Here is an 18,035-nt window from a genome sequence, read left to right on the forward strand (position 1 = left end):
ATAATCCTGTAATCTGATCTCTCTGTATCTTTTAATCAGATTTACTTTTCCTTGTTTCTTTTTTGTTTGTTTGTTTAAATGTGAAAATAAATAGAAACTGCCTATTTTATTACTAGAATGTATACTCCATTAGCTGCATTATGTACTTGGTTTAATTTCCAATTGCCTGTGATGGTAACAGAGGAATTCCGGTTGTTCATTCCCTTCAGCATCCTTCTGTTGTCTTTCCTCCCCATTGCTTTTTTTAATTTCCTCAATTCTCACCTTTTCTTTTACATTTTCTGTTAATAGACATTATATTTATCTATTTTTAAAACATTGAAAGAATTTGACTGGTAGAAATGGTAAGTTTGTGGCAGGATGTTTGTTTTGGACTCTAGTGCTTTGGTGTTTTCCTGTCTTGCCCCCTCTGCCCTCAAAAGCAAAGATTAAAGGCAAAGGTGGAGTCACTATAAACTAACCTGTCCTCATTTACACCTTCCTTTTCTTTTCCAGTGCAGAAATTAAAGTAAGTATAAAGCACAGTGATTTGGAGTTTCTTTGGGTGTGTTGGAATCACTGGTAGAAATGTTACCAAAACTGGTAACTAAGACTGGGCATGTATTTGACAGCAGGAAAGGAGAACAGGCATTTATTCTTCTGGTGTGACATTTTGATCCTTTATTCTATAATCCAGTCTATCAAGTGTCTTGTACATAGGAAATATATCTTTTCCCTGCATATAAAGCACTGAGATGATGGAGGGGGAATTATTATTTCACTCTTCATGCCTTTTAATTTTCACTAAAGCCCATGTTTGATGGTGTGGTTGGCAAACAAAAATTAAGTCAGAAAAGAACCTCATGCATGCTACCATCGCTCCCATGTGGAAGGTGGACTACATACATTTGTCTTAATAACAATGAAATATTCATAATCATATTACCAAGTGAACCTCTGATTTTTTTCATCTTGGAATTTTTGTCCTAATGACTAAATTAAAGCTGAAAGTGATTCCATTTGTGGTATCATTGTCTTTTACCTAATAATGGATGCTGTCTTAAGTGTATTATTTGATTTTTAAAAATCATCTTAAAATTTATCTTCTTAGTAAATTCATATGCTGGAATAATCTGCAGACTACCCAGATGATGTGGGTATTAAAATCACTAGCTAAACCATTATGACCTCTTGCTAGCAAAAGGATAATCATACAACTCTTGTTTCTCAGGCTGTTAACAAGGGACTAAAAATGAGCTGACATTTTTGAAAATCTTCAATATACGTAAATAATGAAGCTGCTACCTGTCACATCTCGTTTATGCTTACAGAATATTTATATTCAGCCTTACTGTGCTAATCTTTAGTAACAACTGGGAGCCTTGCTGCAAAATGTGGCTTTAAGTTCATTTGTACAGGGCTGTAGTAGTTATTTTGTCTGTGTTTTGTTTATTTTGGGGTGTTTCTGCAATTTTTTAATTACTTTAAGCATTCATTGGTTGTAGATTTCTTTGTTATATTAGACATGTGTATTTCTGATAGAGTGTCCACTTTTTTTCTTGCAACTGATACAGATTTCCAGGTCTGTAAGTCAGGATATACATGTACTTTGTTATATTTGGTAGCAATTTTGCATTTATCATACTGCCTGAGATAAAGGTACATTTGAGATACCATATTTCATTGATTCTAAGATACCATTGATTTTAAGATGCATTATTATCTCCTGTATCACCTAGGAAGAAAAATACTTCTATTAACTTGACATGTCATTGATTGTAAAATATATCCCAATTTCAGTGGTGTTAATGTGAAAAACTCTGCAACTTAGTCTTGATGAATTATGGTAATATTACCACCTTAACTTTGCATAAGGCTTTGTAGAGAGCACTTAGAAATGTCATCTAATTTTATGTTCAAACTAAAGCTAATCTGTGAAGTAGATTAAATTATCATCAATTTTCAGATGAGGAAACTAAATTTCACAGAGATAATGTACTCTCCCAACATCACGTTACAGTGAACTAGGGTTTCAAGCTCACGTTTTCTTACGCTAAGAGTTAGGATATAATTGACAGTATCACCTCCCCACCCCCCAATACATGCACACCCATACATTTATAAAATTATTTAGCCTAGATTCTTCTTTCCATTGCTTAATGTACATGTTTCATATTTAAACTTCACTGTTTTTTATAACTGTTCCTATGTCTTAATTCTATCAATAGTTTTGAGTACTATGAAAATTGTTAATGTTTTAATAGTAAATCATGAGTGACTCTGTGTTAACATGTGAATTGTTTTAACTCTGGGTTGCCTGACACTGGGAAGCTACATATGCCATCATAAGTGTTTTGATATGCATTTTTAATATATTTTTTACTGAAGTATAATCAGTTTACAGTGTTGTATCAATTTCTGGTGTACAGCACAATATTTCAGTCCTATAGGAATATACATATATTTGTTTTCACATTCTTTTTCACCATAAGTTACTACAAGATATTGAATATGGTTCCCTGTGCTATGCAGTATAAACTTGTTTATCTATTTTATATATATATATATATATTAGTTAGTATCTGTAAATCCCAAACTCCCAGTTTATCCCTTCCCACCCTCTTCCCTCCACTGGTAACCAAAAGTTTGTTTTCTATGTTTGTGAGTCCGTTTCTGTTTTGTAAATAAGTTCGTCTTTTTTTTTTTTTCAGATTCTACATACAAGTGATACCATATGGTATTTTTCTTTGTCTGGCTTATTTCACTTAGAATGACATTCTCCAGGTTCATGTGCTGCAAATGGCATTATTTTATTTTTTATGGCTGAGTAGTATTCCATTGTATAAATGTACCACAACTTCTTTATTTGATACACATTTTGAAAGCAGTTTATCTGTTTCTAGCTGACTAGGTAAAATGTTCAAGAATTGTTATGAATTGAGACTTACAAAGTGATCCAGAGAAGACTAAGTATTTGTCCATAGTTGTACTGTTACTGGTAAATCAAGGTCATATCTGCTTCTTTCCCAGGTGGTGGCTAATGCTGTAGCAGCATTATCTGAAATCAGTGAATCTCACCCAAACAGCAACTTACTCGATCTGAATCCACAGAACATTAATAAGCTGCTGACAGCCCTGAATGAATGTACCGAATGGGGCCAGATTTTCATCCTGGACTGCTTGTCTAATTACAACCCTAAAGATGACCGGGAGGCTCAGAGGTCAGTCTCGTTTCCTGGATAGTGTCTGGGAGTCTTGCCTGGTTGAATAACTTCTGGTGTCTGTAATATAATAAGGATCTGATATGCTGAGAAAGATCAGTGGCTCCTGAGATAGATACTGCGATCCCCATTGTGTTTTCTCACTGTATTTAGGAACATTTTACGTGGTGGAGTAAACCATGTGAAAATAGTTCTTCCTAAGAGGAGATGTGCATTTTTCATTTCTTGTTTGAACAGTAGAGTTAAACCCTCTGCTAAAATCTCCCTCATCATGGTCTCACATCTCCCATACAGTAATTCCTAGCCATTTGGCAAACAAAGTTTTTTGAGGGTATCTTACTGTAGTAACAAAATTTTCATTCTTTTAGGTATGTAGTAAATGGCTTGATACTAGTTATTGAGCTGACCTACACCTATAATTTAGTACTAGAGAAAATGTATTGGAGCCAGCAATATATATGATGTCTTCCGTTAGATGTAGGAATCACGTCAGTCTGAATTTGGAGATTTTGGAAGGTACAGCTGAATTGATCTGCTCAGCTCTTTACCGCTTTAGTGCTGCAAATTTTCTTTGACTATCAGATATTGATGACAAAATTTCATGTACACATGCACACATTGTAGTTTACAGAATTGAAGTTATGAATTTTTATTGAGCATTTTGTGTATATAGGCACCATATACTAGGCAAAGTACTTCTGAAGAATTGTCGGCTCTTCGTTTAAAGTTGACATATTTTAATTATGGTAGAAAAGAACCTTTGCCTGGCTGAAGCTCGAGCTACTATAATGTAAATGCTCTTCACTTGTCTGGGAAATTGTTCCCTCTGGATATAACCAGAGCTCACCCTAATAATTTCTCTCCATCATTTGAAGTACAAATATCTTCTGGAAGAAACTTTACATACAGTTTTATTTTCTCTTGGTCATTGACATCTCACATTTATCCATTCACTCAGCAAGTATTTATTGAGCCCATGCTGTGGGCCAGGCATTGTTCTAGGCACTGCCGATACAGCTGTGGACAGATGAAAATCATAGCTCTCATGGAACACTAATTTTGAGGAATAGGGCAGAAGCATATATAATATGTATAAATAGTACAGCATACCGTATGTCAGCTGATGATAAGTGCTAAAGAAAAATAAAGTAAGGAATAGATCTCAGAAATGCTGGATAGTCAGGGAGTCAGCCAAGTAGATACAGAAGGAAAAGACAGAAACACAGCTTACTTATATCCTTAACTGAATATAGTCAGCTAGCTACTGATGTTGCTGAAGAGCTGTCAAAATTAGGTTAATTTCTAAAGAATTCTCAACAGATAATTAAATATTCTAGATTTGTGAGGCATTTAAGTGTAGGTGGAGGAGGCTAGGAGAAGGAAATGAGGTCGGAAGAATATTGCAGTGATGCTGTGTTTAAAAAAAAAACCAAACAAAAGCTTTTTGCAAGATTTCCTTATCCTAAAAGCGTGAGGTTGGGTATTTTTCCCTGTCAGCCCATCTCCTCTTGAATCTTACAATGAAACTTCAGCCACAGTTGGTTGATCTCTCTCACTACGGAATATCTCTCAGAATGCTTAATTTGACTTCCTGTAGGTTGAGGAGAAATGGGCTGAGAGGCAGGGAGCCCTTACATAATATGGGGAAACAGAGAGGACTATAAAACAGGAAGGTAAATGGTGTGAGCTTCACGTGTTTTGGGTATTGGCTAGTTTCGTTCCAGTTTGAATATCCCTTATTGCTGGTTTCCTGAAGTCTTCTGATGTCCCTGCTCTGCCTGTAGTTTGCTGGGAATGAGGCTTCTGCAATGTTGGATCCCAAATTTACCTACGCATGGAGCTTTGACTTTTCTAACTGATTCTCTGATTTCTTGATACTTGGGCTATGGGACCTCTGACAGTATTACCTTATAGACTGGATTAAGCAAAGAAATTATAATTCAAGATACTAATTTTCATGTTCTTCCCTCAGCATCTGTGAGCGGGTAACTCCTCGACTATCTCATGCCAACTCAGCAGTGGTGCTTTCAGCAGTAAAAGTCCTCATGAAGTTTCTAGAGTTGTTACCCAAGGACTCTGACTACTACAATATGCTGCTGAAGAAGTTGGCCCCTCCACTTGTCACTTTGCTGTCTGGGGAGCCAGAGGTGCAGTACGTTGCCCTGAGGAACATCAATCTAATCGTTCAGAAAAGGTTGGGAAAAAATGAACTGATGATTAACATGTTTGTAATTTGAATTAAGCTTAGTAACATCAATATTAAAGAGGCGTTATGTTAAGCTCTGTTTAATGTATGGAAATAAAAATACTGTGTGCAGAGCAGCTTGCCCAAAGTCGGGAGGCTAACAGTTGATTTCAGAGTGTTCTACAACGGATGCCCGGTGTTGCTCTACAATTTAATTTGTTCCTGAAGGACCTCTTTGTAGTGTGCTAGCTAGTGCCTGCGTAATATGGTTTGGACCGTAGTTTAGAGCAATTTGGTTTTCTTCCAGTGGTTCTTCTTGGCAGTATATACCTTGACCCTTAAAAAAGATAAAAAGAGTCAACCAAATGGATCTGGTTGGAGGGGTGGGGTGTACGGGAAGTTTTTTTCCCTGGGGTAGGGTTGTGTGGATGGACTGCGGAGAAGCACAAGTTGGGTATTAATACAGACTCAGAGGGATGTATCACTATATGCCTCACCTTCCTTATCTTGTGTTACTGTGTACCACAGGCCTGAAATCTTGAAGCAGGAAATCAAAGTTTTCTTTGTGAAGTACAATGATCCCATCTATGTGAAACTGGAGAAATTGGACATCATGATTCGTTTAGCATCCCAGGCCAACATTGCTCAGGTCAGACTTAAAGTGGATTCAAGTTAAGATCTAATGAGTTAGATCTTAAGGTCTGGCCTTTAGAAAAATCTAAGCCATGAAGTTGCTGTTGAAGAATCCTTAATGATTGTCCACTTCATGCATTTTTGACAGGTTCTGGCAGAACTGAAGGAATATGCCACAGAGGTGGATGTCGACTTTGTGCGCAAAGCTGTGCGGGCCATTGGACGGTGTGCCATCAAAGTGGAGGCAAGTGTCCCATGGTAGTTGTGATCACATAATGGAATTCCAAGTATTCTCTCTTTTTTTTTTTTTTTAAGTATAGTTGACTTACAATGTGTTAATTTCTGGTGTAGAGCATAGTAATTCATATATACATGTATTCCTTTTCATATTCTTTTTCATTATAGGCCATTACAAGTTATTGAATATAGGTCCCTGTGCTATGCAGTAGGACCCTGTTTGTTTTATATGTAGTAGTATCTACAAACCCTGAACTCCTAATTTATCCCTCCCCACCCTCTTTCCCCACTGGTAACCATAAGTTTGTGAGCTGCATACTCCCTTCACCTCTTTCTTTAAAATACATTTTAAAGTTTATCAAAATAATAAAGCACATAGCTTTAATACTGAAGAATTTTTAGTGAAAACAGCTGTCCCTGGTCCCTCTCTTTCCAGAGGGAATCATTTTAAACTTCGTTTCTAGTTTTACTTTGATTACTTCCATATCTCTAATATCCTTATGCTATTATTTATTGATTTGCCAATTGTGGACATTGTCTGTTAACTTTCTGCTATGAGTTAAGAAACTTCATTCATATGCTGAATCACTCCTATTTCTATCCTCCTGTTCTCCAGTATAATTGTATCATAAGTTTTATGTTCTTACCTTTGTAAATTGAGATGATACGCCTTTATGTCTTGTTCTGTCAGTAAGAGGCTTATAAAACTTACTGTGCATATTATGACTGTAAAAATGTAGAGCCTATGCAATATAAATGATTGTATTTTCTTATCCAGATTTGTTTTTTCTGAGTTTATAATGGCCTTTTAAAAAAACTTCATTGTGTGTCTTCATTGCACTCCTATCTTCTTCCAGTTTTTCAAGCGTAATATCAAATTTATAAATTTTCTTTTGTTCTAGACCCTTCTCTCTTCTAGTCCTCTGTCCCTCCAGTCCTTGCTCCAGTCTGACTGGTTGCTTTCTTGGCTTCTGCATAGCCATCTTTCCATACAGTCTCCCTTCATTGCTCTTGTTACTGGTACTTTTCATAGCATTTCTTTTTTTGTGATTGCAATAGCTTCTTAAATCTCTGGGGATGTGAATTATAGTTTTTGGTTTTGTTTCTATAGTTTTAATTTAATTATCTAGTGTTTTATGGTGATGGTTGCGTGTCTGTATGATATTTTACTTGAGGTGTATATCATGCATACGGTAAATTGTTGCTCATTTATATTTAAGAACGAGAAAACAGAAACGTTTTCAGGACTTCTGTGCACATAGGCAGGCCTGTCAGCTAGCAGGTTTCTGCTTTAGGGCAGGGAGTTGATCTTTGCTTGAAAGTCCTCTTAAAGAGCAGGGATCTGCCCTGTGGTCTTAGGGGGCAAATTGGTTCTAGCTTGGTTGCAGCCTTGCAGTAGATATTGAGGGCTGCAGCTTACATTGCCCTGCTTCATTAGTCACCAATCCGCCATTGGTTTTTCCTCACTGAGAAATTTGTTGAAATTAATGATGATTTCTGTTCACAATAATACTGTGAATCAGAGCTCCATATTTGTTCTTGCTACTTAACTATATACAGTTCTGCTTTGAGTCAGATTAGACCGTATGATTCCACCAGGGTGGTTACTAAAATAATTTGCACAGTATGACCAGTGCTTCATAGGAACAGAAGGAAACATGCTATGTCAGGGAAGTATCTCTGAAAGCCAAGGTCCTAATTGGCCTTCCTTGTTTGTATTCACGTCAGTGCTGCTTCATGTGGTTGCCACTGATAAATCATTTAGTAAACTAGTTGTTACAACAAGAAGTCTATCCTGGTTTCTACTCTTGGTTCTACCAGCTCAGTTGCTTCAGATATTTAATATATTTCTGTTGATCCATTTGAGAGATGAGAAAGTGTTTATTGGATCTTGATATGCTGTGTCTTCTTTTACCACCACACTTCATGTACTTACCTTTTTTCTTTTTCTTTTCTCACTGAGGAATAGCCCACCTACTTACAGTATTAATGTAGACAGTTTTCAAGGATATATTGGTAGCAGGAGTCATTTTGTGATTTTTCACAGCCAAAATGTCATTGTCTTATTGAAACCTTTCTGACAGTGCTCTCTAAAGAGTCTCATTCCAAAGTTAAGAGAGATTTTCTATCCCTGGAGTTATTAGAAACTGTTCTCAAAGTATCTAGATTCCTAGATTCTGTTAGTACCGTGTATTGTGACTAATGGGAAAGTTATCCATCATCTTCTGAAAGAGTTGTACTTCTGGTGGCTCTCACTTCTTCCTTTGACTCACGGTGCCCTGGTGGGAGTATGAGTGTGTGTGAGGAATGAACTTCCTCTGGAAGCTTGAGATCAGCATTCAACAATTCTGCTTTTTAGCTAGTGTTCTTTTATCTCAAGTTCACTGGACTTGCCTGAGAACTTTTCCTAGAACTGTTTCAATCATGAAAGTTACCAGTTGGAAAGAGTTGCCTGGTCTGAACACAGTTGTTGGTGCAGGAAAGGCGATGATTGTGTTTTTAACTAACCCATTCTTGGGACAAGGGCAAGAACAAACAAAAAGCCGAATATATTTACTACATAAAATCATAAAGTGAGACAAATTAAGTAAAAGTAAAACACTCTGCTTCACAGCCTGCTCTCCCCTCCCAGAGTTGATGTGGACATGATTTTAAATCTTTGTTTATATAGTCCTCCATAAACAAGTGTGTTTTTTACAAAAATGAGATCATCCTATGAATGCTATTTACTTATGTGTTTTTAGCTTTTTATCAAGCCCTGTGCTATTTACTTATGTAGTCTGCTTTTGTCGCTTATTGTACATGGGTATTTTTCAATGTTATTGATATTTTGCCTCATTTTTAGTGGTTTATAGACATAATATGTAATTGCTTCATAATTATTTAGCCTTTCCCTTCCTGTATGGACCTTAAAGTTGTTTCTGCTCTTTTCCCAAATAACAATGTAAGGGGGATCCTTGTAGCCAAATATTTGATCTCCAATAAAGAGAAACATTTTTTTCATTATGCTTTTTAGGCATTTGGATGTGGTTTTCCGTGTCCTGTGCATCTTTTTTCAGTGGGTTATCTTTTCCGTATTAATTTTTTTCAAGTCCTTTATAATTAAAGGTATTAACCCTTCATTTCATTAACAGTTATTTTCCCAGTTTTTTTTTTTTCTGTTTGATTTTATCTGACTTCTTGATGTATAGAAGTTTGCATTTCTTTTCGTAGGGAGTCCTGTCAGTTTTCTCTCAATGGTGTCTTTACTGGCACACCTAGAAAATTGTGCTTCACCTCAAAGTTATATAAAATTCACCTTTATTTTCTACTTTAATGGCAGTGGTCCTTTTTTTTTTTTTAAACATTTAAAGATGCTTTTAATCAATAATTATAATAATTGAATATCATTTTGGTTAAAGATAAGAGTGTAGGGATCAAACACCAGGACAGTTCACCCTTTCCTTACTGTTACAAAATACTGCCTTTATTGTATACTGGATTTTATATGTCTGTATTCCTCTCTCTGTTTCTGGACTTACTTTGTATGTACAGTGATTGGGTGTTTAATGGTAATTTTCAAAATGTAATCAAAAGCAACATGGGTGAGATGACAATTTGGTTAAAAATTACTGTCCTAGACTTAAATGTTTTCAATTGTTGATGCTTCATGGGAAATGGCCTTTTGTTTGTCTTTATAAGAAACTATGGGCTCACTAAATACTAGCTTTTTATCAAGCCCTATGCTAAGCACTTTATTTGTATTATCTAATTTTATAATTTACCCCTTGCAGTAGCCTGTATCCTACATGCTTTATAATTTATCTTAACTTATATTGAAATTTCCCAGCTGTTTTGCTGTTGCAGTAATAGCACAGGAATTACTAGTTGAAAATGAATATAATAGAATTCAAAAATGGCAAAACTGCATAAAAGATAACAATCATATATATGTATGACCTCATGACCTCATATAAGTAACCTCAAGATGCTATTTTGTTTTCATTACATTGCTTGGAATGGTTTAAATTATTAGATTTAAAAGATTTTATTACAGAAATTTTAGGCATACACTAAAGTAAAATTGATTAATGAGCTCTTGTGTACCCATCTTCCATCTTGAACACATATCAACACATTGCTGTTGTCGTTTAATCTTCTCCCTCTCCCTCCCTCTTCAAGGGGATGAGCAACTGTTTCTTGTAGTGCAAATCCCAGATATGATCTTACTAAAGTAGTCCAATTGTATATCTATTAGATAAGGTCCTCTTTAAAAAAGTCATGATATCATTACCATATGCAGCAGCTAACTAATTCTTACCTCGTTGAATACCAGTCCATGTTCAGTCTTCCCTGTGTCTAACTGTCTTTTTACAGTTGCCTTGTTCAAATCAAAATCTAAACAAGAGTTACACATTGCATTTGGTTAATATGTCTTTTAAGTCTTTACTTACTTACTTGGGTGCCATTTATTGAAGTGACTAGATGGTTGGGCTTGTAGAATTTCCCAGAGTCAAGATTTGGCTGCTTGTATTTTAGTGATGTTGTTTATCTCATTCTTTCATCCTCTTTAGAAATTAAATTCAGAGGCTTGGTAATACTCACGTTTAGCGTTTTTGGCAAGAACACATCACAGGTGATGCTGTGTACTTCTATGGCATCTTATCAGGAGGCATATAGTAGAGTGACCCATCATAGTGCATTGTAATATGTGATAAATCAGTCCTCGATTTTTATGATCTTTCTTCTAGAACCCTTTTTCTTTTAAAAACTATAACTTACAGTTTCAATACATCAGTTTTGTCATTTGTATTCTTCCATGTTACCTTCATTGATTAAAGACTAAAAGGGTAAATTCTATTTTATAGATGAACCATAGGATGTGGAAAATTGCAGTTTATCTAGGGCCATAGACTTTCAGTTATATAGCCCAAAAGATGGCAAATTTTCCTTCAAGTTTTTTGAGTCACAGTTAACTTTAAAAATATAATGCAAACTGTGGATCTTCTCCTTGGAAATCGTGTGCATATACGAAATATAGCAGTTTCATTTCAAGAGATTTAAAGATACCTTCTGCTGTCTGTACTCATTCATGAATTCCAGATAAAGACCTCCTTCCTTAACTTGTTCTTTCATTCTTATTCTTTCCTCCTATGTTAACTTATGCCTTTTCTCATTTCTGTCATCCTGGCTATCCAAGATGATTTTTTTCACTTACACTGACTCTTTTGTAATGAGTAAAGTTTGGGGTATATCTAGAATTTCTGTGTATCTCCATCAGATAACCCAGCCTCCAGTATAGGTTGGTCAAATTAAGTGCCTCATCTTTTAGTCTGCCTTAGTTGATGCACCTGTATATTTCCAAAAAAATTTTTTTATGTTGAGTTTGTGTTGTTAGATAGATCATCTGACTTCTCATTATGTTCCTCTTTGCAGCAATCTGCAGAGCGCTGTGTAAGCACATTGCTTGATCTCATCCAGACCAAAGTAAATTATGTGGTCCAAGAGGCGATTGTTGTCATCAGGGACATCTTCCGCAAGTACCCCAACAAGTATGTACAAATACACTTCCCCTCTTCCTCAGATCATATAGGAAATGACTGAGTAAGGCATTTTGAGATTGACTAGGTAAGAATTATTCCTTGTAGTGTAACCGTAATTGAATACTGTATTAAAAATCAGAAACATGCAGGTGGTTAGCACAGGGATTAAAACCTCATTTTTTTCACCCTGCTTTTTCACTTTTAGAAGAATTGAAGCTCTATCTGAATATGCATTGTCTATTGGCATATATTAAAGTTAACTAGATTCTTTGGTGGTGAAGTTACTGTTAAATAGGATACCCATATATTTGAGGCTATCTGGGAATAATCTAGTTTATGCCTGTCACTAGGCATAATTAATAGTTGTGCCCCTTTTCAGTCTCAGAAATGTCTCAGTTTGAATGATTAAGTGTTTGGCCACCCTGTTGTAAAAACTAGGAAGGTGACAGCTTCACTGTTCGCTTTATATATTACCTAGTACTTGTAGAAAATCATAGAGCATGTAACAATAAACTATCAGAGTGTCAGATCTTTTCTGAAGTATAGCTGCTTCCATTAACATGTGAAAGCTACATTTTCACTCCACAAAAAATTTTCACATTGAGGCCTCTTAGTTTATGAAACAAATACTTTGTCAGATTTGCTTTTGAAGGCAAGCAATTAAGGAATCTGAAAGAATGAAATAAGAGCAGGTCTTATAAGCATCCTAAGTCTCATTTGCCTTATGATCATAGAGATACACTGTGCTGAAGCTTCTGATTAGTCCTTAAAGATAGTGTTAAATTAAGTGACTTGCATTAAGTTAGCTTAGTGGCACACTCAAAATTAGAAGAAATATTTTAGCAAGGTAGTGATTTATTAAGTGTTATAGCATTATATATACCATGTATTTTTAATTTAGAAATGATATTTTTGGGAAAAGGATCATATATTTTTACCACTCTCCCAAAAAAGAGGTGGATTGGGTTTCTGAACTTTTTAATTAAATGTGGAGATGTATGTCTTAATATGATTGATCAAGAAATGTGTCAGGGAGGAGGGAATAGCTCAAATGGTAGAGCACAAGCTTAGCATACAAAAGGTCCTAGGTTCAATCCCCAGTACCTCCTCTAAAAATAAATAAGCAAACCTAACTACTTCCCCCCACCAATGAAAATAAATAAATAAAAATATATTAAAAAATTTTTAAAAAAAGAAATGCATCAGTTTCTGGTTTGTATTAATAAGGGATTATGACAGTCAAATTTTAAGAAAGAGCTATTAAGAAGCTGGTTTAATCAGTGAAAGTAGGGCCAACAATTAAATCTATTTTTCAGTTGTCCATATCTCATTTATTTTATGGTTTCATTCTGATGTTTAAAACTACATTAGCCAGGGAAATGGATTCAATATGGTAAAAAAATGAGAGAGCTTAAAAATAATATTCGAATTGTTTGTTTCTTTGGAGAAACAAGTCATTGGTGTGGGTGCCTTGGGAGGAAAGGTTGTAAAGATTTCTATAGGAAGCAGAGAAGATGGATTAAGAGACAAAATTACCGTTTCTGGTCTGGATGCTGTCGTCTTAACTCCTTTTTCCTAAAAGTAAAGTGGAATTTCTGTTCTTCTACCATGAAGGCAAAATGACATACCAAGAAAAATTTTGATCTAGTTATAAGAAAGACTGTTAGAAATATGAAGTAGTGGTATTACCTTACACCACAGGTGAGTTTTTCCTTGTGAAAAGAATACATGATAAGCTTTTATAAAAGTTTAAGGTCTAGTTATTAAAACATAATTGAAGGAAAATTTAAGACATTATCTTCTGGTTTAAGACCTGTCTATTCCGTTGACTAAAAGCCTTTGTAGTTGTTGGTTTGGGTAGGGTACTTTGTGGTCTTGCTTTTAGCCTTCATTGTTAAATAAAGTTCTCAGGTTTGCCCTCAGTAACCACAGTCTGTTTTGTTATATCAGATATGAAAGTATCATTGCCACTCTGTGTGAGAACTTAGACTCACTGGATGAGCCAGATGCTCGTGCAGCTATGATTTGGATTGTGGGAGAATATGCTGAAAGAATTGACAATGCAGATGAGTTACTAGAGAGCTTCCTGGAAGGTTTTCATGATGAAAGCACCCAGGTAAGTTCTCATCTATATTTTATGTAATAGATCTTTTGGGGAAGATTTCAGGAAAGATAAAGATCAGGCAATTCATGTGTGTGAATTTATTTATATATAGTATGTTCATTTTCCTCCCAAAAGGGATGATCTTTTTCAGTTGTGCTAACTTCTGGTGGAACAAGCCTTCCTAACTTAGACCAGCGGTTCTCAAACTTTAATGAGCCTTAGAAGCAGCTAAGCACTGGTATTTAACCTGTGTTAAGCACAGGTTGCTGGGCCCCACCCCTGGAGTTTCTGACTCAGTAGGTCTGAGATGGGCCTGAGCGTGTTCATTTCTTATAAGGTTTGGGGTGGCAATGCTGCTTCTGCTCCAGAAGCACACTTTGACAGCTGCTGGCTTAGTGCAGCAGTTACTGCTTTAGTGCAGCAGTTACTGCTTTGTCATTTTCTGTCACCTGACAGAGATTACCCATCACTGTTAGTAATGGTTGTGGCTCAGTTACAACTGGCTTTTTTGGCTGGGGTGAAAGGCTGGCATGTGCAATTTGAAAAAATTCTCTATGGATGGTTAGACTCCTCATCTCCTATCTGTCCTCTACGAAAATTGAGAGACCCTAACCTTCAAGTCATGCATCCTCAGAAGCAGATAAATTATTAAATCTTTATCCCCTGGCACTTGTACTCACTGCAAATTGATGTTCATGTATGTAATCCATCAGTAATTTTAATAGATCCTTACAGGGAACACATACAAGCAAGTTAGCTTCATGGTTCAGCAGGCCACTCTTAATTGGCTGTGGTCTGGCAAAATTCTGCTGTTCTTGCTTTTGCCAGATGATTCCCTAATTCCCTGGAAGTTGTAGCTTTGGTAGAAGTAAATAATAAAGAATTTGATCAGGAACCAGTTTTCTTGCTGTCAGTATGTTAGCATGTACTTTAAGAAATACAGGTGATTATCTGGGCCAGAAACAAATAAGCAATTTTTGATGCCCGAAATGCATGTTGGAGATAGAAGCTAGTGAATTTTTAGTTGATGAAAATCTTTGACTGCTAGTGTTGATATTGGCTGAGTTTTAACATTTGTCTCAGTTAAAATCAGGAAGACCTCATTGTAAGTTATAGTTGAAAATGCCACTTTGGAAATGATGGTGGGGAATAATGCAAATTCCTATCGCTTAATCTATTAAATGACGTTTGCTTAGGTGCAGCTCACTCTGCTTACTGCCATTGTGAAACTGTTTCTCAAGAAACCGTCAGAAACACAGGAGCTGGTACAGCAGGTCTTGAGTTTGGCAACACAGGTAAGAAATCTGGAAAAAGCATGGGGTTTGTTTGTCTTGTTTCAAATTCCAGGAAATTGCAAAACTTCTCCCAAGAAGGTTCATCTGGGGAAATTTTAAACAGAAGAAGTGCAGTTTTTAGATTCTGTTAAAAAATACAAACAATGCTTCTTTTACATATTCTGCTGAATTGGAACTGGTTATATCACTTTTAAATGAATTGACTGACTCCAGTTTTTAATGACTATTCATGAAAATTAAACTTGATTAGACTCTTCAGTGTTAAGGGAGGACATGCCCTTGTGAAAATGACACTGAGTCTCACAGTACCTCCTTCTGGGAAACTTAATACTAGCTTTCAAATGGAAGTACCATATAGAGAGACGTTCAGTGCGTCGACAAAGAGCTCATGTGCTGTTCTACCTTCTAGAGTGGTTGCCTTTCTCTTTAAATAACTTTGAAGTACAAATGCTGTTTTCTTAATAATTTGATATTTTTGGTCTACATAGGAAGGGTTCTGATTTCAGGAATGCGGCAACCAGCCAGATACACAAAAATCAAAGTAATTACTTCTTCTACTGTAACTGATGTAGTGATCATCAGTCCATCATGATCCAGTAATGTTCTTAACGGAATTTGAGAACAGACTGGCTTTAGCTGGCTGTCCAGAGTTACGGTTTGTGTCGACACATGGAATCTGACAGATACTCAGTTGACCATTTTTCTTTTTCATCTCTTTACGGTTTTATCAAAATCTGAAGCTCTTTCGTAATACTTTGCCTAGTTCTGAACTTTATTTCATATGGAAAAATGAACGCAACTGGAGAACTATATTTGGTAAATACTGTAACTAGTACAGTTGAGGTGTTACATTGATTCCAACAAGCAGAATTGGGGAAGACACTTGGAGGCAGATCACTGTACACTGAAATCTTCTTAAATCCCAGTTCCAAACTGAGACCACAAATGTGAACCTTGAGTAGTTGCCAGTACATCCTCTGTTAGTGGTCAAGGCATGTTATTTGCTACATGATAATGCAAAGTTCTATTTTTCCCCTGGCAGTATTTAATTTTAGAAATGCCAGGAATCCATTTTAAGGAAAAGAAGTTCAGCGGGCAGCTAAGGTATTTTTTGAGTATTTAATAGAATACTGTAAAGTAGACAACATTATTAAATAAATTGTTTTTAGAATATGCTGTACAACCCTGGAAAAATACAGCCAAGAGAATGGCTAGAGTCAGAGGCTACTTCACTGACACTTGATTCAAACACAGATATTTTACAATCAGTGAACTCAAATGTGAGGAAGGCCTGAAGCTAAAAACTAAGATAATTGTCTTGTCTGATTGTATTGATTCACATAAAAAATACTGGGAATTATCTGCTTGATCATCCTTTAAGGGAGCAGTTGACTAACAGGAGTTGAGTTAAAGGATATCAGAAAATTAATTTCACAGAAAACAGGTATTCTCCCCTTGTACCTCAATTTTTTCCATTGAGACCTATCAACAAATTATAAATAAACTTTTAACCTGCTCTTTTCCCAAGTCTCTAAGCCTTCACTTGACCCCATTACAGTTGGTGTGAATAAACATCCATACGACTGAAGCCAAGGACAGACCATGGGCCACCATCTGTCCATGAGAAATGAACTGGGCAGTTAGTTGTCCTTCACTGATCAGACGTGTCTTGGTACTAAGAGCAAAACTTAATCATCTTCTGAATCAGAGCAGTTTAGGTTGGATGCAGGAAGTCATTTTCACATTAATGTGAAATAGGTCATCGACAGGACCATTTTGAATAGAATTTGCCACTTCTTGATCACATAGTGCTTATTACAGACTCTGCAGACTGCTTGCCTTTAAATTAGCGATGTGTTTGCCTTTATCATAGGGCCCTGAAGGGCACTTCTGTCTTTTGCTGTAGGTCCTGGAGCTTCTGTACCTTGTAGGAAAGAAAGAGCTTTATATAAATTAACCAACTTCAAAGAAGTCTTGTGTATATTCTAGATGCTAATATAGTAAACTTGACTTTAATGAGGCCTATGTACCAACACTTCAGAACATCCCCCAGACAGAGATAAATACATATTTATATAGTTTCTTAGCTTTCTCTCAAGCTAAGAATTTTCCTCAAGAATCATGGCATTTATGATTATTGCATTATCTACTTTGTATTCAAGTTTTGACTCTCCCTTGAGGGCCATGTTTCAAAACATCAGCAATATTTGGCCCTCCATGAAAGTTGCTGCTACAAGTAGAAAATAAGAAAGGAAAAGGTAAAGATTGGAGTGCTGGGTGGTGCCCTAGAATCACAGCAGGAAATGGTCTGTCTCAGCTCACATTGTGTGCTCATAGTCATGCCTTGGCCAAATTAAAGCTGACCGTATTTAGGTATGTGTGAAATAGTCAAAAGCATCTTAACTGCTGAGACTCTTACTTGACATTCAGCTGTGTTGGAAAATAGATACATCTTTCCTGTTGTTAATTTTACATCTTTTAAAATTTATTTGTAAGAGCTCTTTGAAGTGTTTTTAAAAACTTCCCTTTTAAGCATCTTCCTTTGCTTGAAGCAAAGCAATTTCCATAACATCAAAGCAGTAGCTATTTAATATTATCTGTATTGAACATCGTAGGTTTCCTGGTCTGGACCCTTGATCATCCACTTGTGTGTGTCTCAAGATGGAGTCAAAACAATTTTCTAAAAACAATTTTGGCCTTGCTCCTCTCTCTGCTCACCTCTAAGTAGATAGGGCTGGTCTTATAAACAAGCAGGTGTCCTTGATTGACTCCATTGTATTTGCAAGTTCTCAACCCTATCTACATCTCCCTTGTCTTTTAAGGCCTATATATCTGTATTTAACAAGCGGTGTGGGAGAG

The 18,035-nt window shown here is 36.1% G+C and overlaps 1 protein-coding gene across 5 annotated transcripts in view; it reads left to right on the forward strand.

Moving 5' to 3' along the window:
• AP2B1 (adaptor related protein complex 2 subunit beta 1) overlaps nucleotides 1-18,035 on the forward strand; it is a 115,202-nt gene that overhangs the window by 29,140 nt on the left and 68,027 nt on the right. For all 5 annotated transcript variants that reach the window (XM_072940365.1, XM_072940366.1, XM_006219203.4 and 2 more), the window contains 7 exons: nucleotides 3,010-3,200; nucleotides 5,173-5,394; nucleotides 5,914-6,034; nucleotides 6,167-6,262; nucleotides 11,671-11,786; nucleotides 13,728-13,893; nucleotides 15,078-15,176. In XM_072940365.1, coding sequence (XP_072796466.1) covers nucleotides 3,010-3,200; nucleotides 5,173-5,394; nucleotides 5,914-6,034; nucleotides 6,167-6,262; nucleotides 11,671-11,786; nucleotides 13,728-13,893; nucleotides 15,078-15,176 — 1,011 coding nt within the window. The remainder of the gene's footprint in view (nucleotides 1-3,009; nucleotides 3,201-5,172; nucleotides 5,395-5,913; nucleotides 6,035-6,166; nucleotides 6,263-11,670; nucleotides 11,787-13,727; nucleotides 13,894-15,077; nucleotides 15,177-18,035) is intronic.

Source organism: Vicugna pacos, chromosome 16 (genome assembly GCF_048564905.1).
Source record: "Vicugna pacos chromosome 16, VicPac4, whole genome shotgun sequence".
NCBI lineage: Eukaryota > Metazoa > Chordata > Mammalia > Artiodactyla > Camelidae > Vicugna > Vicugna pacos.